General features: G+C 39.5%; 2 protein-coding genes across 2 annotated transcripts in view; one reads left to right on the plus strand and one right to left on the minus strand.

Moving 5' to 3' along the window:
- The window catches only part of ATF1 (activating transcription factor 1), a 364083-nt gene that overhangs the window by 11716 nt on the left and 324454 nt on the right, over window positions 1–27913 (minus strand). The window lies entirely within an intron of this gene.
- Window positions 1–27913, plus strand: part of SCN8A (sodium voltage-gated channel alpha subunit 8) — an 86836-nt gene that overhangs the window by 6328 nt on the left and 52595 nt on the right. Inside the window, exons 2-5 of the mRNA XM_063293609.1 lie at window positions 11197–11315; window positions 14427–14516; window positions 16410–16538; window positions 19215–19306. Of these exons, the coding sequence (XP_063149679.1) occupies window positions 11197–11315; window positions 14427–14516; window positions 16410–16538; window positions 19215–19306 (430 nt within the window). The remainder of the gene's footprint in view (window positions 1–11196; window positions 11316–14426; window positions 14517–16409; window positions 16539–19214; window positions 19307–27913) is intronic.

A 27913-nucleotide genomic window follows, 5' to 3' on the forward strand; every position in this document is an offset into this window, starting at 1 on the left:
GCAAGACTCCCCTGCAAGGGAGCTGACAGTGAAAAAGTCTTGAGAAGGCTTGGCCCCAAAGTCTTCGTATAAATAAGGCATATTCCATGCTGAGCATAGAGAGTCCTGGGTTAGGAGTGAGCAACTGGCAGTTATCTATAGCATGCTGAAAGCTACACTCTAAAATTGGGGAGACAAAAAGGAAGTGGGGAGACTAGAGCAATAAATAAATATAGTATAAGTATTGAATAAATAGAAGACATCAGTAAATAAAAAAAAGCAGTCTCTGGGCAAATGCTTCCAGGAGGTTCAAAGCAAGGTCCTGAAAGCCTTTAGCCAAATAATGCTGCCCAACTGCTTTTATGAAAACTGAAGACAAACTGCAATAAACCAAGCAACATGGGTGCGTACCCGCACACACATATACCCCACCAGTCATCAAGTAAGAGGCTATTTGGAAGAAAAGTGACATTTTAAAGGCAGCTGGATCAATCTGAAAACATTTCTCAGCTTTCACTGTAACTAGTTACCACAAAGTTGTAAAGACATATTATTCCAGAACTTTTTTCATTTTTCATTTTTTTAATTTTCTAACCACACTTAGTCTTTTCAGAGGGTTAGAAACCACTTGCAAGTGGTTTGCCCCCTAAATTTGTATACCGATCCCAGTAGTCAGTGGAACTGTGAACTAAAGTTTGCATATTATTAGCCATATACATCCCTATATGCCTAGGTTCCATTTACCCAGTCTCTCACATTAAAAAGTGAATGTGGATTAAGTGGACACTGGATATGCAAGTGCAAATGTCCAAGTCACATTTATAGCTACGAACAGCACCACTGATAGTTGCACCAGTTGCATCTTTTCTTGGTACCACGCATGTTTATTTGAACTAGGGAAATATTTGGAAACCAAGGTTGGTCAGAATTGCTTGGAAACTTGAAGCAGCCTATAATACAGTTGTCTAGCTGGGGACTTTGGATATTGGTGCCTTCTTTGTGACTTTTGTTCTGTAGAGATGCCTTTTAGTCTTATTCTCTTGGAAGCTTAAGCAGCTTAAGACATTATTTCAAGAGATGATTCAGAAGATAATTGGAACAGCAGAGGGAGGTGCATTCTGCGGTGGCGTATGGACATGCTTTGTTGGTGTTCCTGTTTTATGTGTTGATGACATTTATGAGTTTAAAAGCAGAACCAATAAAGACATCATATAGCAAACAGTAATAGACATCCAAAATTAAAATCTAAAAAAAGAACCCAATCCCCAGAGAATAATGCAAAAGAGATGAAGATGGGACAGATGTGTTCTGCACCAGTGGAGAAGAACTCTACCAGTAGAGGAACAGATTTCTTATGGAATCCCCAATACACTAGCAGTAAGTTCTACAGGTATAAATCTACTGGCAGCAGGAATCCCCAGGATATTTCAAGGATGGTGTGGAGATAGGCAGCCTTGTATCCTTTGATTATGACTCTTCCTTTCCCCAGTGAGGCTGCAAGATTTGGATATTCCAACAGAAAGAAAAATGCTAGTAGGAAACAACAAATATAAGTGTCCCTCCCCCCCCCAATCCCAAAAAATATAGTGTATATCAATCATGGACCACATAAACCAGCAAGTCTTCAAGTCTGACATACGATCTGCCACTTCCGATCCCTTGCACCCTCTTAGGATGACATAATTGCCAAGGAATAAACTTCAGACTCCAAAAACTAGAAGGCTTTCTAAATACAAACATTTTAACACTATGGCAGAAGGCCACCAAAGCAAAGGCAAAACTTACCTTTAAAGTCTGTCTGCCTGAATATGATCATAAACATGTTTATGTTGAAGAAATTCCGACTAAAGTATTCGAAGTTAGTCCCAAGTAACCAGATTTAGGTCTGCGTGTTAAGTTACACTCTTACATGAATTTGCTTGGGAATGAGTCCCACAGAATTCAGTGTTGCTTACCTCAGTGTAGACATGAATCAGACTGCAGTGTTATAGTGTTATGTATGTAGTAGGACAGAATTCTGGAGATGGACATGTGCTTGACACCACGCCAGGCATGGGCAAACATTGGTGACCAAGAGGACAGAATTTGACATTTTTGAAGGGTGAAGGGCTGCGGCTGAGTGAGGCTATGTCATGGTGTGGTGGGGATGAAGTTTAGGAGGGTTCTTTATTTGTACATTGTGATATGCCCTTCCCGACTTGAAAATAGCAGGAAACTGCCATCAGCTTTCAAAAGCTATGGTCAGAGAGACTCCAAGGATTGCCATAATGGGACTTGAAGGTCACATGCCCGCCCCAACCATAAGTATCTAATATTCTCTATTTCCATATAGGACACCTATATGTTGTTTTAATCATTTGCTTTTCTGTCCTATCCTGATATTATTAGGTGCCCTGATTTTCCTATTGTATAGATAGGTATATGTCAGTAAGACTGAACTCAGGTGCATTTAATGTAGATCCTTTTTATGAAGAGAATGCTGTAAATATTTTTTTAAAAATCATTGTACAAATTACATATCACTGTGCCATCCCTTCTGAGATGTTGTATTTGATTGTCACGTCATTTGTTTATTCTCTGTAAAGTGTTTTGACTGATATGAGAACTTTTTTTTTCCTATGTGGGGCCTTTTTAGAAAAATGATCTCAATTTTAGCGGAACCATAATCTCCATTTCATACTTTTTGTATCAGATTAATGTAGAAACATTATGGAATGGACATAGTATGGCTGAAATGTTATCATTAATTACTTTTCTTCCATGCTCTTAATCATGATTTTGAAGACCATAAAATGTTTGCTGCTATAATTATTTGGGTTTTTTCATCCATCCATCCAAACAAGGAAGGTAATTGCACTCAAGTAAAATGCATATAAAATTAATCAGGATGATACAGTGTTTCACTTTCCTGAAGTAACCAAGATTTCTTCAGCATAATGTGCTAGGTGGCCTTTTGATCCCCATAAGTAAAAAGGAAACTCTTTCTTGAGAAAGTAATCCATGTGCAGTGTAAATTAAAATAATAACAAATGGCTGCCAACTGGAAGATTCTTGAAATATGATGCACAAATTATATAAAAGGAGCAATAAGAAAAAGAAAAGAGTGCCATGTATATTTGTAGCATCTGGCATATATGGGATTGTAAATTTCCATGGCAACTGATGCTTTCATTTTGTATTTGCTCATTTCAGAAACAGCACAGACACTGATGGTAAAACTTGCTCATGTTCTTGCCTGACCAACAAAGGAAGTAAAGGTTTGGCTGTACCTGCTGGGCTGTCTCTGGTTCTGTGGCACAGTGAACAATAACTTGCAACAAATCCAAATACTGACAAAATCTGCTCAGACCTGGGATCACCAGAAACGACCTAAATGCTTTTATATGGCTGAATAGCCACTCTTTATTTAGGAAAGGTGAATTGATAGAAACTACATTTGTCTGCCAACTCTTGATGGTGGCTCATAACATCACTAATATATATGAAATTTACAGTGTATTGACCTTCATGGTTGCTTCCAATATACACATTTTGTAAGCATGCATAACTTGCTAATCATAAACATGAGCACTTTTATTCGTCTAGAACAATCAACTGCAGCCCACTCAAATATGTCAGCCTTACTAAGTAGACCAACAATCAAATCAAATCCTTATTACGGTCAAAGACCAGCATAAGGAGGGTGGGGAACATTCAGTTAAAAGCATAGAAAATACAATAAAGTCTAAAAAATAATATAAAAAGCTAAAATATATCTTAAAAAATCTAACAGGAAGGGCAGGAGCATTAGATGGGTGTAGGGGAGCATAAAGGTTACTGTGTCTAACAGTGCAAAACACTCTACAGGTAGTCTTCACTTAAAGACCACAATTAAGCCCAGATTTTCAGTTGTAAGTCATAACAGTTGTTGAGTGAGTTCAGACTCGTTTTTACAACCTTTTTTATCACGGTTGTGAGTCACAGCAGTCATTAAGTGATTCAAGATTGGGGCATGTGGTTTCCTTTGGTTGTTAAGTGAATGGCGAGGTTGTTAAGCGAACCAGGAGTTACTCTGCAGTACTGTGGGGACGGAGTGTGATAGTCATATGTTTTCTACCAAAACATGACTATGGAAATGCTTCTGTGGCTACAGTAGTATTATTTTCAGTTAATATTACTGTCATTTTCAACTAACATTACTGGTTGCTTATTAAAAAAAATTACAGTAAAGTCTTCATTGGAATCTTTGTTCTACAGTACAGTACTAAACAGGTTTAAAGGTACTGTACAGTACTGTAACTTTTCTTCCTGCTGTAATACACTCTGCAGCTTTAATTACTATACAGGTCTGTATATAAATCTACCTTTTATAAAACAACTGTTTTAAAAACAGTAAACCAGCATTCAGTATTGTTAAATATAATTAAAAATTAGGCAGAGGATGGAACATGCATTCCACCATGCAAATCTCTACTTAAGTTAAACAAAAACTGGGAAAAAATTAAAGGCAAGCAAGTAGTACTATATGGAAAAAGTACTTACCTCTCCTGTACAGTAAAGCCACACAAGGCTCCCTCTGCCGGCTGCTAAATCACAGAAAGCAGTGAGACCACGTGACCAGGCCTCCGGCCTCAGAAATCCGGCATTGTAAGCCTGGAGGACTTCCTGGTACCAAAGGGCGGTCATGTGTCCCAAAATGGCTGCTGCTTCCAGGATGGCCGAATCCGAGTCACGTGATCGTGGAGGCCTTGTTGTTTATTCGTTTAGTCGCTTCCGACTCTTCGTGACTTCATGGACCAGCCCACGCCAGAGCTTCCTGTCGGTCGTCAACACCCCCAGCTCCCCCAGGGATGAGTCCGTCACCTCTAGAATACCATCCATCCACCTTGCCCTGGGTCGGCCCCTCTTCCTTTTGCCTTCCACTCTCCCTAGCATCAGCATCTTCTCCAGGGTGTCCTGTCTTCTCATTATGTGGCCAAAGTATTTCAGTTTTGCCTTGAATATCATTCCCTCAAGTGAGCAGTCTGGCTTTATTTCCTGGAGGATGGACTGGTTTGATCTTCTTGCAGTCCAAGGCACTCTCAGAATTTTCCTCCAACACCACAGTTCAAAAGCATTGATCTTCCTTCTCTCAGCCTTCCTTACGGTCCAGCTCTCGCAGCCATTATGCTACTACTGGGAATACCACTGCTTTAACTATGCGGACCTTTATTGTCAGTGTGATGTTTCCACTCTTAACTATTTTATTGAGATTTGTCACTGCTCTTCTCCCAAGGATTAAACGTCTTCTGATTTCCTGACTGCAGTCAGCATCTGCAGTAATCTTTGCGCCTAGAAATACAAAGTCTTTCACTGCTTCTACATTTTCTCCCTCTATTTGCCAGTTATCAATCAAGCTGGTTGCCATAATCTTGGGTTTTTTGAGGTTTAGCTGCAAGCCAGCTTTTGCACTTTCTTCTTTCACCTTCATCATAAGGCTCCTCAGTTCCTCTTCACTTTCAGCCATCAAAGTGGTATCATCTGCATATCTGAGATTGTTAATGTTTCTTCCAGAGATTTTAACTCCAGCCTTGGATTTCTCAAGGCCAGCTTGTCGCATGACGTGTTCTGCATACAAGTTGAATAGGTAGGGTGAGAGTATACAGCCCTGCCGTACTCCTTTCCCAATCTTAAACCAGCCCGTTGTTCCGTGGTCTGTTCTTACTGTTGCTACTTGGTCGTTATACAGATTCTTCAGGAGGCAGACAAGATGACTTGGTATCCCCATACCACTAAGAACTTGCCACAATTTGTTATGGTCCACACAGTCCAAGGCTTTAGAATAGTCAATAAAACAGAAATAGATGTTTTTCTGAAACTCCCTGGCTTTTTCCATTATCCAGCGGATATTGGCAATTTGGTCTCTAGTTCCTCTGCCTTTTCTAAACCCAGCTTGTACATCTGGCAATTCTCGCTCCATGAACTGCTGAAGTCTACCTTGCAGGATCTTGAGCATTACCTTACTGGCATGTGAAATGAGTGCCACTGTTCGATAGTTTGAACATTCTTTAGTGTTTCCCTTTTTTGGTATGGGGATATAAGTTGATTTTTTCCAATCTGATGGCCATTCTTGTGTTTTCCAAATTTGCTGGCATATAGCATGCATTACCTTGACAGCATCATCTCGCAAGATTTTGAACAGTTCAGCTGGGATGCCGTCGTCTCCTGCTGCCTTGTTATTAGCAATGCTTCTTAAGGCCCACTCAACCTCACTCTTCAGGATGTCTGGCTCTAGCTCACTGACCACACCGTCAAAGCTATCCCCGATATTGTTATCCTTCCTATACAGGTCTTCTGTATATTCTTGCCACCTTTTCTTGGTCTCTTCTTCTTCTGTTAGGTCCTTGCCATCTTTGTTTTTGATCATACCCATTTTTGCCTGGAATTTACCTCCGATATTTCTAATTTTCTGGAAGAGGTCTCTTGTCCTTCCTATTCTATTGTCTTCTTCCACTTCCGCGCATTGCTTGTTTAAAAATAATTCCTTATCTCTTCTGGCTAACCTCTGGAATTTTGCATTTAGTTGGGCATATCTCCCCCTATCACTGTTGCCTTTTGCTTTCCTTCTTTCTTGGGCTACTTCTAGTGTCTCAGCAGACAGCCATTTTGCCTTCTTGGTTTTCTCTTTCTTTGGGATGTATTTTGTTGCCGCCTCCTGAACAATGCTGCCAACTTCTGTCCAGAGTTCTTCCGGGACCCTATCTACTAAGTCCAGTCCCTTAAATCTATTCTTCACCTCCACTGCATATTCCTTAGGAATATGAGTGAGCTCATATCTAGCTGATCTGTGGGTCTTCCCTAATCTCTTTAGTCTGATCCTAAATTGTGCAAGAAGAAGTTCGTGATCTGAACTACAGTCAGCTCCAGGCCTAGTTTTTACCGACTGTACAGATGTCCGCCACCTTTGGCTGCAAAGAATGTAATCAATCTGATTTTGGTGTTGTCCATCTGGTGAAGTCCATGTATAAAGCCATCTCTTAGGTTGTTGGAAGAGAGTGTTTGTTATGCAGAGTGAATTGTCTTGGCAAAATTCTATCAGCCTACGTCCTGCTTCATTTTGTTCTCCCAGGCCATACTTACCTGTAATTCGAGGTGTCATTTGACTGCCCACCTTAGCATTCCAGTCTCCTGTGATGAAAATAACATCTCTTTTAGGCGTGTTGTCCAGTAGGTGCTGCAGATCCTCATAGAACTGCTCTACTTCAGCTTCTTCAGCATTTGTGGTTGGGGCATATATTTGGATCACTGTGATGTTAGATGGCTTGCCCTGAATTCAAATTGAGATCATTCTGTCATTTTTGGGGTTGTATCCAAGCACTGCTTTAGCCACTTGACTATTAATTATGAAGGCTACTCCATTTCTTCTGTGGTCCTCTTGTCCACAGTAGTAGATCTGGTGGTCATTTGATGTGAAGTGGCCCATTCCAGTCCATTTCAGTTCACTGACGCCCAGAATGTCTATCTTTAATCTTGACATCTCACCAATAACTACATCCAATTTGCCCTGGCTCATAGATCTTACATTCCAGGTTCCAATGGTGTGTTGATCCTTAGAACATCGGATTCGCCGTTCACCACCAGCACCGTCGGCCGCTAGCCGTCCTTTCGGCTTTGAGCTAGCTGCGTCATCACGTCTGGAGCTAGTTGAGCTCATTCTCTGTTCCTCCCCAGTAGCATTTTGACCATCGTCTGACCTGGGGGTCTCATCTTCCGATGGTATACCGACATATCTCTGGTTGTACTGATCCATTTAGTTTTCACGGCAAGAATACTGGGGTGGGTTGCCATTACCTTCCCCAGGGATCGCATTTAGTCTGACCTCTCTGTCATCACCTTCCCGTCTTGGGTGGCCCTTCACGGTTTAGCTCATGGCATCATTGAGGTGCTCAAGCTCCAGCACCACGACAAGGTAACGATCCTTTGCTGAAGGGAGGCCTTGTGAGAGTTGTAATTTCAGCCCCAGTCGGAAATCTACTTTTGGGGTACCATCGTAACTTTGAACAGCCTTTAAGCGGCCGGTCGGTAAGTGAAGACTACCTGTAGTATGATGAATTAGTTGCTCATTAAAACTAGTTTATGGCACCGGCCATCATCTGACAAATTTTAAGCACTGCTGGGCAGAACCTGGCAACACTGTATGTTGTAGCAGGGTTGGTATCTGACAGCAGCAGGGAGGTGTAAAATCGTCCTGAGCGCCTTGGGTGGCAATGGAAATACAGCAATGGAAAGATGAGGCTGGTGCGAATGTCCCTATAACGCAGGCACTGGAGGAGCACATGTGCTGTTGTTACTGTGTGACCAGAGCCACAGGGGCCTTGTCTCTCCGGGCAAGGAATCTTCCCCTATCGGCCTTCAAGGACAGCTGAGGAGAGGGCGTGACATCGTGCCAGAGTGAAGGCCCTCCGATGGCTGGGTGCCTCGAGTTTAGTGAAGTATGTCACAGGGGAGGCAGAATACCTGCTGGATTCACTGGCAATGAAGGCTGGGGACCTGGCTGGATCCAGTCGGCGCTCTGTGTCTGCTACATGCTGTTGAGTGAGCACTTTGGCTGGTTGTATCCCCTGCAGAGTAGAAGACCTGGAGAGAAGCCCAAGGATGAGACTTTCGTTGCCCCTGCCTGTTTCCATGTGCACTGAAAGTCATCCCTCATAGTTAATGGGGCAAGGCCAAGGGGTACTAGGGGGTGTCTCTCAGCCCTGTCTCCCAAGGTCTTTACCACATACCATTACAAATATGTGTATAAATGTTAAAATAACAGTATGTTTTTGAGCAACAGATGATTGGCAGCCATATTGTTCTTCTCACTATTATCTTAGGAAAACTAGACAGGAAGAGAGGAAAACCAATTTCTTAGCTGAAGTGCTGAAGCTTTGCAGAGGGAGGCAGCCTGTCTTCCTATTGGCAAGAAAAATGCTCAGCTTGGCTCGTGGCTCCTGGCTCCTAATTCCCCCCTCCCCTTCCTGTAGAGGCAAAGCTATAGTACCTTTCTGTTAGCCATACCGTGATTTTTAATTGATCAAAGAGATAGAACTGTGACAGCTTACAGCTCTCCCTTGTTTCAGATGCTCAGACTTGACCCCATAGTACAAACAATACACATAAGGGCACTGGTTGAATATCACTTTTTGCAGTCTCTTATTGGTCAGCTGAAGGGCGAACTGATCAGTTCATGTGGTTTTCTTAGCATTTTGAAGATGGTGGTGAAGATGAGCACAGGCCAGTAGGAAACAATTTCTAAGACTTTGGAGAGTGAAAACATACTCCAGCATCATTCAGCCCAACTTATCATAACCTTTGCACCATTTATTTTTCTCTTGGATAACCTGGAGTAATTTTTAAATATGTATTTATTTTATTTATTATTTATTTAATTTTTATCCCTCCCTTATTATTTTTACAAATAGCTCAAGGCGGCGAACATACCTGAATATGTATTTATTTAGTTGCTTGCTTGCTTGCTTACACATTAGATAAGTATTTTCTAATCCATTGGCTGCAATGTTCTTCCAGAGTTTCACAAAAACAGTGGTTGTTCCACTTCTTTCAGTTGTTTTTTCTTCTCTGCATGGAGATAAGCCTTGTGAATGCACACGAAGCATCCACTACTAACTTCAGACAAAATGGTACGTTTGCTGCTCATATGAGTCCTGTGTAAGCAGCAAAGCTGGGCATTTCTCTGGAGCACGGCCAATGGTACGTTGAGGGAAGATCTCAGTGTGTCTGTGGATGCTTCCATACTAGGCTTTTTCTTTTTCTACAGTAAAGAAAGGAGATGGGTAATGTTGGTGTTATTGGTGCTATTCATAAGGAAGTATGGTGTGGAGTGGGGGTGGGGGGAATTGTAGAGTATCCATGTGCCTGGGCTCCAGATTTCTTATTGGTCATCTCCTGTATTTGCATTTTTTTCCAAAGCAAAGCAGAAAAAGCTTGGCAGAGAACCAAAGTTGCTTCTCTGTAAAACCTATGTGGTTAGGCAGGTACTGTACATTCTTTATTATAACATATAAAATGGCACCAAATACAAGGCCACATGCTACTGAAATACTAGAAAAGGAGTAAGAACTCGGTAAAAATACATATTTTTGTCAGTCATGTACAAAGCAATATGACTCACTGGATGGAGAAGAATCTAAAATGTTCTTCTAGCTATATTTATTAAGGAAAACCATGTTACTTAACTGATTATCTTTCTAGGGCTTCACTGTTGTTGCTGTTATATCACTTTCACTGAGCTACATATTGAAATGTTTTCAATAGTTAGATAACATATATGATCCTGTTTCTGAAAGCCGTTCTATACACAGTACAGAAAGAAACAGAGGCAGCAGGGGAAGAATTCTGGTCTGTTCCAATCAAAGTCCAGGGAAAGTATTGGAACAATCTTGGAATCTTCCCTCCATATAGAAGAAAAATGCTTCATAGTGTGCAACACATAGATTTTTATGTTCAGGAAGTAACTCTCAAAACAAGATGACAGCTTGACCTGCAGTCTGAAGTGCTATAGTGTCAGCCCTTCAAGGTAGACCAGATTTGAACACCAAAGTCCTGTATACTAAAACTACTTTTATTACAGTTACAGTAACAGAATCTTGCAGTCCTGAATGTGTCTGTCCCCTCCCCGCCTTTATGCTAAAGAGAACTAGGGAGGGTCCCGCCTGAGAGGCTTTCTCCAATTCCATTTCTGCTTTGGACTGAGATTTCTCTTATCTGACCCTTCCTTGGCTGCAGCTCTTCCTCCTCTCCCTCAAGGGTATTCTCACAGCCCACTACATCTAGTCTGTCCATTTACTCTGAGTGTACTACTTAATTCCTCCTTTTGTGGAGTAAAGGCTGTGAAACATCTTGTAATACAGTTATATGCATTTCACAGTGGGACCTATTCTCAGGTAAATGAAGCTTTAATGTATAAATTTGCCTTAAGGGTGTTAGCTACTGTTACTACTGTTGTTGTTAATATTATTATTGCTGTGGCTGTTGTTGTTTTTATGTGCTATATATACATTCTAAAAGGACTGTCAGATTAATTAAAGTAAAATCATATTGTGGAATATCTTCCAGATGATTTCAACACAGGGAATTGTGCAGTTAGCAAGATTCTATATAAAAATTATATATTCGTGGTGTTTGGATTGAATATGCATGTTTTCTGCTTAGGCATATGGACATATAACTTTTCCTTCTTTCTCTCTTTCTCTGCAGACCTTTGTAGTACTAAACAGAGGCAAAACACTCTTCCGATTTAGTGCCACACCTGCCTTGTACATTTTAGCTCCTTTTAATCTGCTTAGGAGAATAGCTATTAAAATTTTGATACATTCATATCCTTTTCATAGTAATATGTGTCACTTATTCTGAAGTCATTATTTCCTGTTTTGCTGGTTTGATGTACTGCCTAAAAAAAGCATCAATTGGGTTTAAAAACATATTTTATAGAAATAGCCTGGCTTGGGGAGATTCAAATGGCCTAAGTAAGTGTAAGAGCAGGTGAATGAAAGTGCATTTTATTAGGGATGATGTTTCAGAATTAAGGAATGTATGTAACATGGATCTATCTATAGATTTAAATAACTGATATTCTGCAAGAAGTGCTAAATATCAAGCAGAACTCATACTAGAGCAGTGTTTCTCAACTTTGGCAACTTTAAGATGTCTGGAATTCAACTTCCAGAATTCCCCAGCCAGTAATTCTGGGAGTTGAAGTCCAGACATCTTAAAGTTGCCGAGGCTGAGAAACACCGCACTAGAGGAAATTTGAAAATGCTATTCATCTCTCCAGTTCTGCATGTCAGCCAATGTCTCTGTTCACTGCATGGATTAAATACATCACTGGCTTGCATTCCATTCACCCCATATTCAGATTCCACAGGAACCAGAGAGGGGAGAAAGAGGCTGGGAAAGCCCTGCCAATTGTTATATGGGGCTGCCCTCTTGAGTTTACACACACACACACACACACACACACAGACACACACCCTGACAGATAGGGGGACATTGAGACTAAATATTAGAAAATGAATGAAATTATTAATTTCAAAAGGAGAATTAGATTTTAATTCTAAACAAGTGGTATTTCTTTTCTGTGCAAGTCCATAAACAGTCCCTAAACAATCTTGTGATCAGGTATAATTCTCAAATCTAAAAGCTGAATAGTCAGAGTTCACCTTTTCCAACTGTATTGTTTCTGTTTATGTACAGAAACACACCCACAGGACTTTCTGTTATTATCTGATCATATGACATAACTTCATTCAAAGGCATCTCATATTTTGCCTATTTTACTGACTGACTTGATTGTGACAGTTTTTCTGGGTCTAATTCAGTTCTCATAACTCCCTTTTTTCCTTCCCAATGAACTGGCTGGCCTCTTTTTAGATCTTCTCATTTGCCTGCAGCAACCGCCTGTGAAATGAATAAATAGGGGCATACAATTGCCCTAGACAGCAATAATTGGATGCTCGCTTGTCCTTATTTTCACTTTTGCAACCGTATATTAAACTCCCCAAACCAACCCACTTTAAAGCATATGGAATAGATTCACCCTTTATACTAAATCATAATGAGATTGGTTTGTTTCTGGCTTAGCATGAGGCAAGAATGGAGCCAATAAATAAACTGTGGTTCCTAGCCTATCAGGCCACATGATTTGGAATTTCCTGGTTTGTTTTGTGCTCTAGCCAAGCCTCTGTCCAATCCATACAGGTGCAAGGCAAAAGCAGTTTAAAAAAAATGAGGGAAAGCAAAATAGGAATTGATCAAATAAGTGAGGATTATTTTGCTTGTTTTCAAAATTATTAGTGGTTTGTTTGAAACCACTTTTATTTATGGATTCAGATTTTTCTCTTTACATGTCATAGTTTGAGCATTTTAGCATTAAATGCTAAATAATGTGTTGAAAGGGGTGGGTTTTTTTCAGGACATTTTCTATCCCCTTTATCCATTTTAAACTTTCTTACATCCTCTCCTTGTTAAGCTTTTTGCCAAAAGTTTTTAAATCTTTGAAACTTTTTTTTTCTTTTTAATCCAGAAAGAATATTGACTCACCAAGTGGAATTTGCTTATCCTGCTGCTCAGAAAAGCTCAATTTCGCTATAAATTAATTACATTGTAATGTGTTTAAAATATGAAGCTTGTGCAAACCTTGTGTCCATATAGGCTGCATTATGGCTGTGAGCTTGGTTGAAATCCCTCAATTCCCAGCCACTCAACTTATAAGCCGACTGCAAAAACCTCAGTTCCTGCAGTCTGCTCACATGGAGGAGCTGTCCAGAGTGCAAGTGGGTGATCTCATGATTGCTCCTTTATCCAGAAAGACTGCGCTGGTCAGAATTCACCGTCTGGCTGCCGATCTCTGCCACAATGCCATCCCCACTCCTTCAGGGACATCTAGTCCACCACAAATCCTCACCAGAAGCCTAGGACATTTTCTCATTTGAGGCGGTATCAGTTTGAAATATGAATGTCAAACCACCATTGGGCAGCTTATAGAGTACCCCAAATCAGAGATGCTTCTTTTTGTTTGTTTATTTTTTATCTCACCTTTATTATTTTTATAAATAACTCAAGGTGGCAAGCATACCTAATATTTCTTCCTCCCCCTATTTTCCCCACAACAACAACCCTGTGAGGTGAGCTGGGCTGAGAGAGAGTGACCAGCCCAAAGTCACCCAGCCAGCTTTCACGCCTCAGGTGGGACTAGAACTCACAGTGACTGCACATTCATATTTGAAAGGGATTCTTTCTGATGTATTACTTAAACAAGGAAATGTCCTAAATGTATATGTACATTTTACAACCAGAGCAGGCAACGGTCGCACTCCTGATGTTGCTGAAATATTGGCCCCATTGGGTGCAGTTTCCAGGGTTGGTGGGAGTTGTTTCAGTTTCAGGAATGCCATGAATTGCCTGCATGTGTTTTTTCTAAAGACTTACACTGGATCCTTTCAAAACAGTTGGAAGTTCTTCATATGAATTATTGTTATGGCCCTGCATGAACTGAAAGCTTTTATGATTAGACATTTCGGGGTGTCCATAATCTGCATCTAATTATGGGAAACTTGTGTCTCTTCAGTAAATTGAAGTGTAATTCAATTCAATTGCAATACAAGTGAGTTGAATTCCATTTAAGTTTCCAAAAACACCCCTTTGTTTTCCTCATCTCACATGGCTGGGTTCAGTAATTCTCTGAGTTTCTTTAACTATCATCTGAACTGCAAATAGGTATAAAGTCCTTTTCAGACCAAGGTCAAAACTAGGTATATCAACCATATTTGTTATCAAAAAAGCTTCAAAGCTGCCCTTTACTGTCACTAATTATTACTAGGAAAAAATTGTTTGACAATTTCCGAGATTTAAATAAATCAGCTTAATTTTCTTTTGTTAATGTCAATAAGGAATTTCTTACTTTTTGTGCTTCCTTGACTTTGTTTTACAGTATTTAGCATGATCATTATGTGCACTATTTTGACGAACTGTGTGTTCATGACTTTTAGTAACCCACCAGAATGGTCGAAACAGGTGGAGTAAGTAATAATATTTTTGTTCCTTTCACTTTGATTGTTTATAATGTCTAACAATTCTTTAAAGCAGTAGTTGCCAATTTTTGAAGGAAAAGTGTGCCATATAGAAACTCCCTGCCCAATATGGTTTATAATATCAAGCTGGGAGTTAATTGAATGTGTTCTCACTCTTGTCATAAATGTCTCTCAGAGGAAAGGCAGGATGCCTTTTGTTTAAAATAGATAATTATTAGATTTTTTTTTTCCTCTCTGTATTGAATCACTCCAGGATGGATAGTTTTAGAAAGTCTTTAATGTTACTTGGTTAGGCAACATAATTGAGAGGGTTTTGACTTCTCAGCTTCAGGTAATTCTTGTACAACCATATTAACTAGATCTCATTCCAAACAGGATTTATAGGTTAAGATGGCATTAATCGGCCTGATGGATCTTTGTCTAGAATCTGATAAAGGAATGGGGCTGTTTATTTTTTTGGGTCAGGAATAGGTGCCTGGAGTCTGCTTTTATATGGAGTTCCTACAATTCCATCCAGTCTCCAAAGCTTTTCCAATTTATATAAAACCACTGGAGAAGATCACCAGGAAAGCTGGCCCATATAGTGTTGATATGCATTTTTTTTTCCCACCTGATTGGGAAATGGCAAAACCTCCCCAAATGCCTACCCTCAGGCAATCATTGGTTGAAGGAGAAATAAATTGAAACTGAGACCTTATCCTAAATGTCTTAGGCCTGGATTATCTAAGGGAATGCCAACTTCTAGATGATGTCTACCTGGCAGTGGCCTTTTCCATTGATTCTCCTGAGCTCTAGAATGCACTGTAATGCGCTCACTTTTGAAATACTATACAAGGATTATTTTCATCCTTTCAAAACTGAAAAGCATATTTTCAAGGATTTTTAAATATGGACTGTGATATGTTGAATAGTATTATTTGCATGTTTTACCCTTGTTAGTTGGTAGCCTATATATGTTTAAACACAATAATTAATGACCTGTGTTTGCATGCATCAACAAGGTAAAATTCTTTAAATTTCTATTTATTATGAATGAGCAACCATATTCGTTATGCAGCGTGATTACTCCATCTTGATTCTTCCTGACAGAGGGAACAACTAAAAAAAAACAACTTGAATGGTTCCATTTGTGATCTGTTTAGCCTTAAACATGAGCAGGACACATTATGTACCTGTATTTCTATCTTAACAGACCACAATCTTAAGGCAAGAATAAATGTTGACATAAAACCTTTTTGGGGGGATAGGGGAAAACCAGGATCCTGGGTCACACTACAGTGCTAAAGAAGACACAGATGGAGCAATCCAGGTTTTTTATCCACTTCTGTTACCAGAAAGCACAACCAATGTTTTCAACAAGATGTCAGAAGTCTAAAAAAACTATAGTCTATTCTTGGTACAAATGCAAACTAATGCCACTCTAAGGTGTGAGATTTTTGTGTGTATGTGTACAAATATCTACGTACATATATGTACACATGTATGCAGCTTTGCATGCCTTGATACACATTTTAATACTCTTAATTAGGCTATAAGTAGCATCACTTCCTGAATGTGGCAAGCAAGATTGCAGTCCTAACACTATACCAGCCAAGATCTGTGTACTCTTATTGAGTCAGCAGAACATTCTCCCCTCCCCTTCACTGCTTGTGCAACACATGAAAGCTGTGCAGCAGTTTCATGCAAGCCTATTCCTTTAAAATGTTCCTTAACATTTGCACTTTGATCAGCCAAATTTTGCAGTGTCATCCAGAAGCCTGAAAAAGGATTATGCAGTCACCATGGTCAATAAATATTCAGAATCTTGCCTTTTAAAATATAAAATATAGTTCACCCTCTTTCATTATAAATACTATTCACATTATTCTTTATTTTCAACAGGTACACATTCACTGGTATATATACATTTGAATCCCTTGTGAAAATTATTGCAAGAGGCTTCTGCATAGATGGTTTCACTTTTCTTCGTGACCCATGGAACTGGCTAGACTTCAGTGTCATCATGATGGCGTAAGTTCTGCATTCAGTGTTATTCTTGTCAGGAGAATCCTTATATAACTATAAGTGAAAAGAGAAATATACTTTTGAAGTAGTCCAGAAAATCAAAAAGTCAATTCTCTGATCATTCCAGACTAATGATCAGTAAGTCATCTAAGATGACTTCACATTGAAGATACGAAGATCTTCACATCTAAGATACAATATTATGATATTAGGGTACAGGACTGAGAATCTTCCTTCTCCACAATACTACTGTGGCAATGTGTATTTTGGAGTAGTTTTAGTTGACAATTTATTTTGCAACGATTCTTAATTATTCTCGACCCGGATGTTTCAGATAAGTTGGAAAAGTAGGAATTTGATTCCTGGATCTGCCTCAGGGTTTTCTTTTTCTTTTTCTTTTTGTAGTATATAACAAGTAAGCAAAAAGGAATAATTCTGTTATAGCTAAAATGCTATATAATGTATAATCATAATTTAGTTAAGTTGATCCATTTTGATCAACTTATATGGGTATTTTTTAACTAAATGAGGAATAGAATACTACGTCTTCCAGACATTCTGGCCAGCAGCTCCAATAACCTTCGACTCTTAGGCGTGCTGGTTGGGGTTTGCGTTATAGTTATAGTTCAAAATATACGGAGGCCACCAGATTGACTACTTCTGGTTTATGTGAATTAAATCTAAATGAAGTATATAGATATCAGCATTCACAGATAGAAAATTCAGACTTTCAGGATCTTTTTAAATAAAACTCTTTTCTGATGTTAGCCAAGCCCAGCACTTAGCCAGTAGTGAAAACATTTTTTTAAAAATCCACTAGTTTGTTGTTTTTCTAAAATTAACATTTTACATTACGTTTAGGAAGAAACACCTCAATTTTAGCTTCTACAGTAAAACCCTCATAGGTCTAATCAGAAGTAGGTCTCCTTGGTTCAGTGGCACTTCCCCCCAAGTATAGGGATTTATGATGTTCCTTTAAAGTCCTATATTTTCTCAGATGTGTACAGGTACTCCTTGTTTAGCGACCACAATTGGGACCCACAACTCAGTCATCAAGCGAAGTGGTCGCTAAGTGAAACCGCAATGGTGCTTATGATCTTACTTCAGCTTTCCGTTCCTTTACAGACCTGAGAAGGTCACAGAGCTACTTTTTCATCACTGCTGTAACTGTGAACAGTCGCTAAACAAGGCAGTCGCTAAACAAGGACTACTGGTATAGCCAACTATTCTAGTGCTCAAAATTAGGCGTCTCTTAAATGTCTACTGATTTTCTGGAGGAAGGGGGATCTGAGATGGCAAATGTCAAACTAGCAATTATGGCCATATACTTTTTAAGTGACTTTGACTTTAAAACATGAGCCAATCTTGTTGCTTTTTTCCTGTGGAGCTGAGGAGATGCTCGTAGGTGAGGAAAGAGAAAGCAGGAAAGCAGACAGAGAAGGTAAATTATAATTCCTAGGGAATACCATAGTGGGACTTTCCCAGCAAAGTGAGATGGCCTAAAAACTGCCGGAATCAGAGAAATGTCATTTCTGCAGCTGACAGCCTTTGGCTATGTAAGGTATTCCAGAATTTGCCTCTGTCCAAGGTCCCTCACCCTCTGTAATGAGAGGGCCAACAGAGCCAACAAGAACTTTGCAGACTATTATATTGCGCTTTAGTTTCTGTACGGCACACATGCTGATGTCCTGGGCAAGTGTTCTTATAGGAGCAGGCTGTTAATAGAGCCGATCTATCCCATTACAGTTCTCTTCCAGGAAGTAATGGACAACCATATGATTTCAAGCAAAAAGTAATCTGGTAACATCTGAAAGACTAACACATTTATTATGCCATTTCTTTTAACCCACAAAAAGAAATAGTTAGATTCTGTGCCATTTTTTTCTACAACAGATGACTGGCTGCTTTTGGGGTCCCCGTGTTCCTAGATAATTGATTCTCACCTCACCTCAGTTTTCTCCACCTGTAGAGGTGGAAGCAATATTCATTACTTTATGCTCTCCAGGAGGCCCTGATAACTCCCCAATTCTATTTATGAATGTCTAGAACTATGTTTTTTCCACACCACACATTGAAAATGGGTGATTTAAAAATAATTCAAATCATGTTCCAATTACTATTATCTTGGTGAGTTTCCCTCATTATTCCTGAGATATTAGATTACCTCTTTTTCTATCCTCGACCCCCCACACACACCATTTTTCCATCTGATGAAGATAGTCAGTTGCTCATATTTTTGCCAAATTGTCCTTATTAAATGAGCTGTCCTGTGATATATGAAACACTTACAGTTGTCTGATTTGCATCTTTGTTTCTTCTCTCCTTTTTTAAACATTTCAAAGCATTTTACATTTGAAAGTTGTTTCTCTGCAACTGAACATTACATTCTTCTTTTCAAGGCAGGTGACCCCAATGGTGCCATTAACTCTGGTTTAATTCTGCAGGTATATAACAGAGTTTGTAAACCTAGGCAATGTTTCAGCTCTGCGCACCTTCAGGGTACTGAGAGCTTTGAAAACTATTTCTGTAATTCCAGGTAAGGCAGTTTGGTGTTAGGTGTTGGGTCGCAGCTCCCTGTGAGTGATGTATTGCTGTCTGTAGTTGTTGTTTTATTCCTCGCTCCCCTTTTGGTGTGTGTTATTGTCATTGTGTCTTTTTTGTGTGTGACCTCCCTCACTGCAGATATGTCACAGAGTTTGTGGACCTTGGGAATGTGTCAGCCTTGAGAACTTTCAGAGTTCTCCGAGCTCTGAAAACTATCTCTGTCATTCCAGGTGAGAAATGCTCTAAGAATGACCGCGTCTTGCATTTCCCGTCTCCTCCCTTTGCCTTCTTTGTCACATTTCAGAAATGGCTCCAGCACATTTCTAATAGGCCTTGTGATTTGCATGAGCAAAAAATAAATATAGTGTGACTGCTCCTCAACCAATCAACTCAAAGCACTCTGTCTGCTCCAAAACAAGGAATTACAGCTCCACTAATAGAACTGCTTTATAGTTTCAAGCGTTTGGTAACTTGGACATATTCATCTTGACAGTTATGCTTTCCTACTAAATTTTTTCATTACAGTTCCAAGATAAGTAAAATAAAATGCAATGACAATGTAGCTGGTTAGGTTAAAAGCAAATAAGTTATTATCATTTCTTTATTTATTAAAGACGTTTATATGGCCGCCTATCTCACGGAATGTGACTCTGGGCAGCATTCAACCAACAATTAAAACAATGTCACAACTATTAAAACACTTTAAAAGATAAATGAAAACAAGAGTGCAGGAGAACATCCATCTAAACACAATACAACCATCATGCAGGCTCCCCATGGGATCCCCAAGGGTGCAGGAAGAACAACATTTTCAGAGCCTTGTCAAAGACTAATAGGAATGGGGCTAACCTCACCTCAGGGTGGATGATGTTTCAGAGGGTGGGAGCCACAGCAGAAAAGGCCCAGATGGAACTCTATAGCAGACAGGAGCCACAGCATGCCCCCCCTGCTGGACCTGATGGGACAGGTAGATGTGATCAGGAAGACGTGGCCCCTCGAATAACAATTTCTAAATAAAAATTAACTCCTTAAGGAATCTCAAACTCAGCTGCAATTAAACCCAAGGAATTGTATGACTGCTCAGTGAAAATATCTTTTCCCACCTCCCATGCATGTTTAGAGTTTTTCATAGAAGGGAAGCTCAACTTTGATAAAGGTAAAGCTAACAATCCGTTGTCAGAATTGCCAGCTATGGGCCAAAGAGAAATAATTCTTGTTCTCAGGTTTATGTTTTTATGTATGTTTGGTGCCTCCTTTGAGAGCTTGACAGAGAATTGCCTGGGTTTGGGAAAAGTGAGATGTAAGAATTAAGTTATTTTATCCAATCTGAATTTGATATTTGGATTGTCATTAAAATAAATTAAGTCTGTAATATCCTGTAGCTAGAAGGAAACTGATATATACAGTATAATCATTTGTGAAACTGTGGCGTGAGTATTTATTACTCCATAAGTACATAAATTGGCTTCCCAATTAGAATTCCCATGATGTAATTAAAAGCCATCATGTCACAACTTTACATGTGATAAACAGGATCTTTTCTTAGGTTGCATTTATCTCTAATGGGTGAAGCAATCCTCAAGGAAGGCAGGTAGTACAATGGCTAGGTTGTCAATTCAAACGAGATTTCTAAATTCAGTTCTTAGATCTACTGTGGAGATTGTATGTTGCTGCTCAGTCATAAATGATTGGAGTGAAATATAAGCCCAAATAAATAAATAAACAAATAACCCTTAAAACTGAGTCACATGTTCCATTCTGCCTGCACAACTTTTCAAATGATCTGACAGTTAACAGAATAATTGAAATACTGCCTAGCTACTAAGCTTACTTTGCCCTACCAACTTTTCCCCATTATGCAGTTGATCAACTTGCAGCAGACAGCAGGAAATATAATGTTACCACAGAAATTAGAGAAGCTGCTATCTGGAGAAATGTCCCTGAGAAAGGAAGTACAAGGGAGATTTCTCCCCTACTGCATCTTTTTGTTTGTGTATGTGTGCCTTCAAGTCAGTTTTTGACTTCAGGCAACTGCCTGGACAAGTCCCTGTAGTTTTCTTGGCAAGGTTTTTTGGAAGTAGTTTTCCATCACCTCCTTCCTAGGGCTGAGCTAAGAGAGAGGGACTGGCCCAAGGTCACCCAGTTGGCTTTGCAACCAAGGCAGGACTAGAACACCCAGTCTCTGGGTTTTTAGCCTGGTGCCTTAGCCATTACACCAGACTATCTCTAGTGCATCTTACCTTACATTTATTCTTAATGGATGAAGCAAATTCTGCAGTTAAGTAATTGCCTAGATCTGTTTCACAAATGATGGAGGTTGAAAGGTAAAATAGGGTAATATATAAATTGGCTTTTCATTTTCCTACAAAAAATGTTGCTGTTGTTCTGTGACTTGTTAGTTCAAATGCTGCCCTCAGACTAAAACGTTTTATCAATTCACCATTTAAAGTAATGATCCAAACCTCCCATATGTTACGATGCAGTTTAGAAGAACGCATTAAATGCATCTGAAGTTAACAACTTATCTTGTTTAAGTGAGTTAACCAAAAACTGCTATGGGTAAACTAGTTTTCACAAGAAGGTACATGCCATTCTTGTATATACAATCATGATATTCCATATCACCCTTAAGGCAATCTTTACTGCGGAGAATATAGCAACGCTCCTTATTCATACAGACAAATCTGCCAGTAAAAAAACCTACCCATTTTTCATACAGCCAGCCTCCCCAGGAACTAATCAGGATGTTATTAGGTCAGCACCAGATTTTGTGTATAGGACCATACCACAAAACATGGGAAAATGATTCAACTGCTTCTTCTGAGCAAGACAAAAGTGATCTTGTAAAGGGATATCATACCTCCCCTCCAGAACTAGAGATGGCAAGACATTAAATTTAGTCAACAAAAACACTCTCCTGTGCAGAACAGACAAGATATTAGTATGTTAGTTGGCTAGAATTATTTAAAGTAGTATGGAGGTAAACTTTTAATATTTCTGTAAGTTGGGATCAATTAACACTGATCAGTTATGTTCCTTGAAACCCTTAGAATAAGTGAGGTGAGGCTTTCTACCACTATGACAGACACAAACCAGGGTTGTTCAGTAACAATTCTTCTTTAGATCCTAGGGTTATGTTCATGTTAGGATTTTTGTATCCTTCTGCCTAGCAGCTAGAAGAAACAGACCATTTTTTGTGGAAGCTTTAAGGGCATACTCACAATTACTTGCACATTTTTCCTCGGCTTCCTAGGGATATTCATCCATATGACCAAGAGGGACTATCTTCATGGTCACGGTATAATTCCCTCCCATGCAGAAAGCGCATCTGTATCTCTAGTGCCATTTCAGCACTAGATAAATATGTTTTTATTTTCCTTACTTTTCTGTCAATAAACTTGAAAGCAAAGAATTCCTCCTTCTTTTCACTTTATCTGAGCTTCTGATGGTATTTAACTTAACTTGATGTTAACTTGATGTTGCTGAAGACACATGCTTTGCTTTTAAGAGCTGGGATAGCTTATTTAGGCACCACAATTCTCATTCCCATAAATGCACTTACAGTGAACAGCCTGGTACGTAGAGGTTCCGGGAGCAGTTGATACAGTAGAGCTGTTCAGTGGCAAAACAGTGGTAGCTGTGGCCAACAGTGGCTTTTTTTTTTGCAAAGGAGTGCTGTAGCTGCTGTTTTACCTGGAGCAGTCACATATGGCCATTTGTTATTCATTTTGTTGAAATTATCTACCCCATTTTTCCTAAGGAAAAAAAAATTCCCAAAGTAGCTAACAGTGCAAATATGGGTAAAAGACACATTATAATTAAATTATAAAGATGCATCAGCCAAAGAATAGTAAGAGCACAATAATTAAAATTGCATCAGTAAATCAGGGACAAGAGCATCTACTGGAGCAAAACCAACTTAAGCAAACCAAAACAATGAATACAAATACTTGCATTCCCAACAAGTGTACCCCCACACAGCACATTGAACTCGAACCTACAGACTGAGCAGTGGCCGTGAAACTGTAGTAGCAAAGGAGGAACATATATCAAGTGGCAGTAGTTCATATGCTTGCAGCTGCAGTTTCAAAGACATCCCAACATGCACTTTGGGTTTGTAACAGTAGCCTGAGCAAAATATAACTAAGAAATATGCAATTTTAACAATTCCAACAACAGGCACAGTGGGTAAGCTTATGGTTTTAACTGCAGACCCCCTTCCAGTTACAAAGGAATGCATACAGATTCCTAATGCGAAAGCAGCTGTGTCCTCTGGAAGAGTCAGGATGGTTGCTTTAAAGCCTTCACCCGCTGCCTGCCCATTCAGTTACATGCATCAACAACCCTTCTGATGAGCTCACCAGTAATGCAAAGCAGCAGTGCATCCACTCATGCACACCAACTGTGGGGGAAGCCTTGGAAGCAGCTCTTCCAGAGGATGCGGCTGCTTTCTTTCACCCTTTGATCTGGGATGCTTCACTTACAACAGCACACTTGGTGGAGCATCCCTTCAAGTGCTTTGCACCGCCCTAATCTCCTATCTGATTATTGCACCTTTGAACAACTGTGTCCCTCTCTTCCTTTTGTATATTGCTTTGTGAAAGCATGGCTTGAAAAAGCAGCTTAAAAATACAATAAATGAGTGGGTGGGTTGAGGAATGGATGCCAATAGTAACTGCATTGTTCTGTCACTTACTCCAAGGAGAAGCAAGGCAAATGATATACTGTACTATGTACAGGCATCTTCAAATTAGGGCCAAAATAAGCACCTTTGTGGTAAAGCTTAAAGTTATAGCTCTATATTTATTAATGATGACAGAGCATTGCAAAGGTAGTTTTAGTGAGCACTATCACATAGGCAAAGACTCTCAAGGGGCATCCACAAAACTACATTAATGCATCAGAGCTTGTAGTCATCTCCCTTGGCGAATCATGTGCTTCTACGCCAGCCTTTCTCAACTTTTTGACCCTGGAGGAACCCTTGAAATATTTTTCAGCCTTGGGGAACCCCAGCACATTCAGGCTCAAATATAGGCCAGAAGTTACAAAATTCTTATATCTGTTGCCTGTATATATGCATTGACAGTGTCCTTAAACTAAAAATAAAGAATGAAACTTACGTCTTTAATGCGAAGTTGCCCAACTAAATAAGCTTTTAAATAAATCATGATCTCCCAGGGAACCCCTAGTGACCTCTCATGGAACCCTAGGGTTCCAGGGAACCTTGGTTGAGGGACCCTGTTCTAGAGCCTTCCAAACACAGAACATAATCCACACATCTATTTGTGCCTTGCTCCTGACCTTTGTTGATTGGAGGGGTGGCTGTCCTCTGTCTCCTGGGCAGCTGCAAAACACAATTTTCAAGGGTGAGATCTTCCTGGAGGATAAGCAGACCTGTTCTGCCCTCCACTGGAGACTGCTTAGCCCTTAGTGGTATGATAAAGCCCATTGTCACTTATGAAAGGAACACTTGCAAAAAGGTAATCACAAGCTTGAAGTAGAGTAAATGGGAATGAGCAGCACCCTCCCAAATCCTTCTAAACTGGAGACCTTTGGGAATGCTTGAAAGCAACAGTCTGGAAAACATTAATATCAATTACAGCTGAGGGAAATTGTGAAAAGAGACTGAGGACTATGAATCAGGAAATGAATGAAATGAAGAACTGGGAATAATAAGGCATACTCAACAATGCTGGAAGAAAGTGAGAAATTAATAAATTAGGCCATTTAGTGGCTCATTACTGTGCATAACATATGCACAGTAAATTATAAATTATACTACACATAAATGTTAATGTCCATAAATTAAAATAAATGTGCATAAATTAAAACAAAACAAACTAAAAGACATGGACCGTAATATAAATCAATTGGGTAAATTTTTATTGATTTGATGAGAAGTCTGCTGACTGAATCAAGAGCTGGATAGCACTTGGATCAAAAGTTGAGGGTTAGTTCATTACAATGAGCTAGAAAATGACCAAAAAAAAGGATGCTGTTGTGTCCAAAATGCTTCTTTCTGACTCTCTCTCTCTCTACTCATACATATGTACATGCGTGCACACACGCGCACGCACACACACATGCACAGTCTGATTGCATCCTGGAATGCTCAGAATTGCCCAAGAAGCTTAACAAACTCTCAAGATGGGTGCTTTGCTTTTATATTTGCCAAATATAAAAATACAGCTTCTTAAAGTACAGTTTGGACAATGAATGTAATAGTAATATGCCTGATTTATTCAGTCAAATAAATTATCCTTTCTTAAATATAGAAATGCAAAAATTAGTGCAGGCTTTTAAAATCAAATTCATCTAAAACTATTACCAAATTTCCCAGAATGTACATACACAGTTCTGGAGGATACCAAGCAGTGCTTTGGTGTGTGTTTGTCACTGTGAGAACATCAGGACACCATTTCTCCTGAAGGTGTTTACAGGCAGAGATCTCGTTATCTATAGTTTGCTATAGTCATTCTGAAGGTCATAGTAAGCTTCAAAGCCCAGGTGCAACCCTTCACCTTTGCAATATGCACTTGTGGAAGACACATGGCTATAGTCACATTAATGCACGTATGTGGCAGGGTTCTCCAGCCTGGTGCCCTCCAATAGCAGTTATATCCCAACAGGTTTACAGGGCAGAAGATTGCAATACACTAGTTGATTGATCCAAAAATACAGTAGTGTAGGAATGCTGATAAAGCATATAACCCACTGCCAGTTTTAACACATTACAATTGTTAATTGATTTCCCTTCCTCCCCCTCCCCTTCTGCCTCCTCCCTATTTAAATTCTGTATCACTTTAGCTATTCCATGCATCTGAGGATTTATAACTGAAGATTTATTTGTCCTGACATGTTCAGTATACTTTCCTATGTCTTGCAAATCTTGCTTAAACTTTCAGAAAGAGGAGCAGTAGCTGAGAGCATCTTGAAAAAAAATTCTGTTCAAGTTCTCATCAATTAATTTTGTCATTCTGCAAGACGATGCCATTTATTCAATTAAAATCAAATGTTTCATCCCTTATTTTGGGCATGCAAAAAGTGTAGCATGCCATCATTTTGGGGATGCATGTCCTTAGGGCAAGCCTAGGACCAAAACATTGGGCCCTTTTTTAGATTATTTTTGTGCAGTGGGGGTGGGTGGCTGAGGAGGAGAGAGTGTGCCTGAAGCCTTATACTGTAGATGCTTAAATCTCTAAAACTCTTTTCCAACCCCTTTCCTCAACTTCCTAACATCATCCTGTTTCCAAGAAAGCATCAGCTGAATCAGAAGTCTTTTGGTTAATTGATTTGCTGTGATTAGAGGATATCAAAGGCTTTTGGGGAAATCTTTCCTTCTTCATCATGGTTCTTATAAAACCCCCTTCCACTGCTGTTAATATAAAAGGCAAGGTCTCCTAGGTATCATAAGTAGTTTGGGTCTAAGTGCAGAGACTTAGACTTCTGTGCATAGGTTAAGAAACATAAATGTGAAAGGATCCTTTCTTATGTCGAGTGCTTTCAGTTCTTTCCTGTCTGGCCAAGACTTGCTCTCTGAGCCATTGCACCATGTCTCTCAGTTCTCTGTACAAAACGAGAGGAGATTTGTCGCATTTGGAATCCTGAATATATGCTTATGTGTAAAAGACTTTGACATCTGAAACTTGATTGGGGGTGAGTAGCCATCCAGAACTGAAAGCTCTGAATGCCCTGTTATTTTCTTTCACCCCTGTTTTCCATTATTTAAGCAGATTAACCCTATGCTCAGTGTTCATGACACTGATTTCTTGGAAAAACAGGTGAAGGTGATTTTCATATAATTTTCTGTGAATGGCTGTGGAAGTACATACCAGCACAATTGAATACTGTATAAGAAAGTTCTGACTCCTTGCAATACTGTTTTATTGTCCAGAGAAATCCATCTTGGTGGAATAACTTCCTGGCATAGCTTCCTTTCTATCCATTGATCTGACCAACTGTATTAAAATGAGAATTTTTATCTCGTAGCAGTTGTAGACAGCTTCTAATAAATCCATCAACCTTCCTGGTTTTCCATCCTGCTCCCTCCCATTGACATAGATTTCTTGGGACAATAAAACATTTCAAGGAGTCAGGAAACCTTGGTGTGTTATTCAGTTGTGCTGATATGTACTGTATATCCATCACTGCTCACTGAAAGTTAGGTGAACTTATGTTTTCTTTTCTGTGCCATTCCTTTATGTTTATTTTGATTGGTTGCTTTTTATCTTGCTAGTCCTCATACCACTTCAGAGCAACTTAGTGTTCTCTTATCAGCCCCCTTTGACCCTCCATAGCAGCCCTCTGAGACAGGGAAGTTGGAAAAACAAAACGGACTTTCCTGGGGACATTTGTGGCTGAGTGGAGATCTAAGCTAGAAATTCTAACATACACACACACACACACACACACTTCAATTCCACCGTTTTTAAAATAAATACAGAAGCAACCAAAACGGTTCCTTGGGGGGGAAATTGGAAGTTTAAATAGTTTATGTAATCACTCTCAGAGATGAAAGGAAGGCAGATCGTAATGATAATTTTGTTATCTTATATTACAAGATAAATTAGGTCACCCAAGTATCGACTGATTTTTCCCAAACCTAGATCTTCTTAAAATGGCTTCCTCTTTCATATTAGGGTGCCAAATGAAACACTTAAGCCACATGTGTTCCGCTCACTTGGGCTGGTTTTGTCACATTCATGAACTGTGAATTAACAATGCACTGCTCCCTGAAGAGCACCTCTTTAAAGCCAAATCATGCTTTATTCATATGTCAAATCTTATCTTAGTTAAGGAGAAATTCTGCTGCATCCAGCAAGTTGAATAAATCCATG

This window comes from Candoia aspera, chromosome 2, assembly GCF_035149785.1.
Source record: "Candoia aspera isolate rCanAsp1 chromosome 2, rCanAsp1.hap2, whole genome shotgun sequence".
Taxonomy (NCBI): Eukaryota; Metazoa; Chordata; class Lepidosauria; order Squamata; family Boidae; genus Candoia; species Candoia aspera.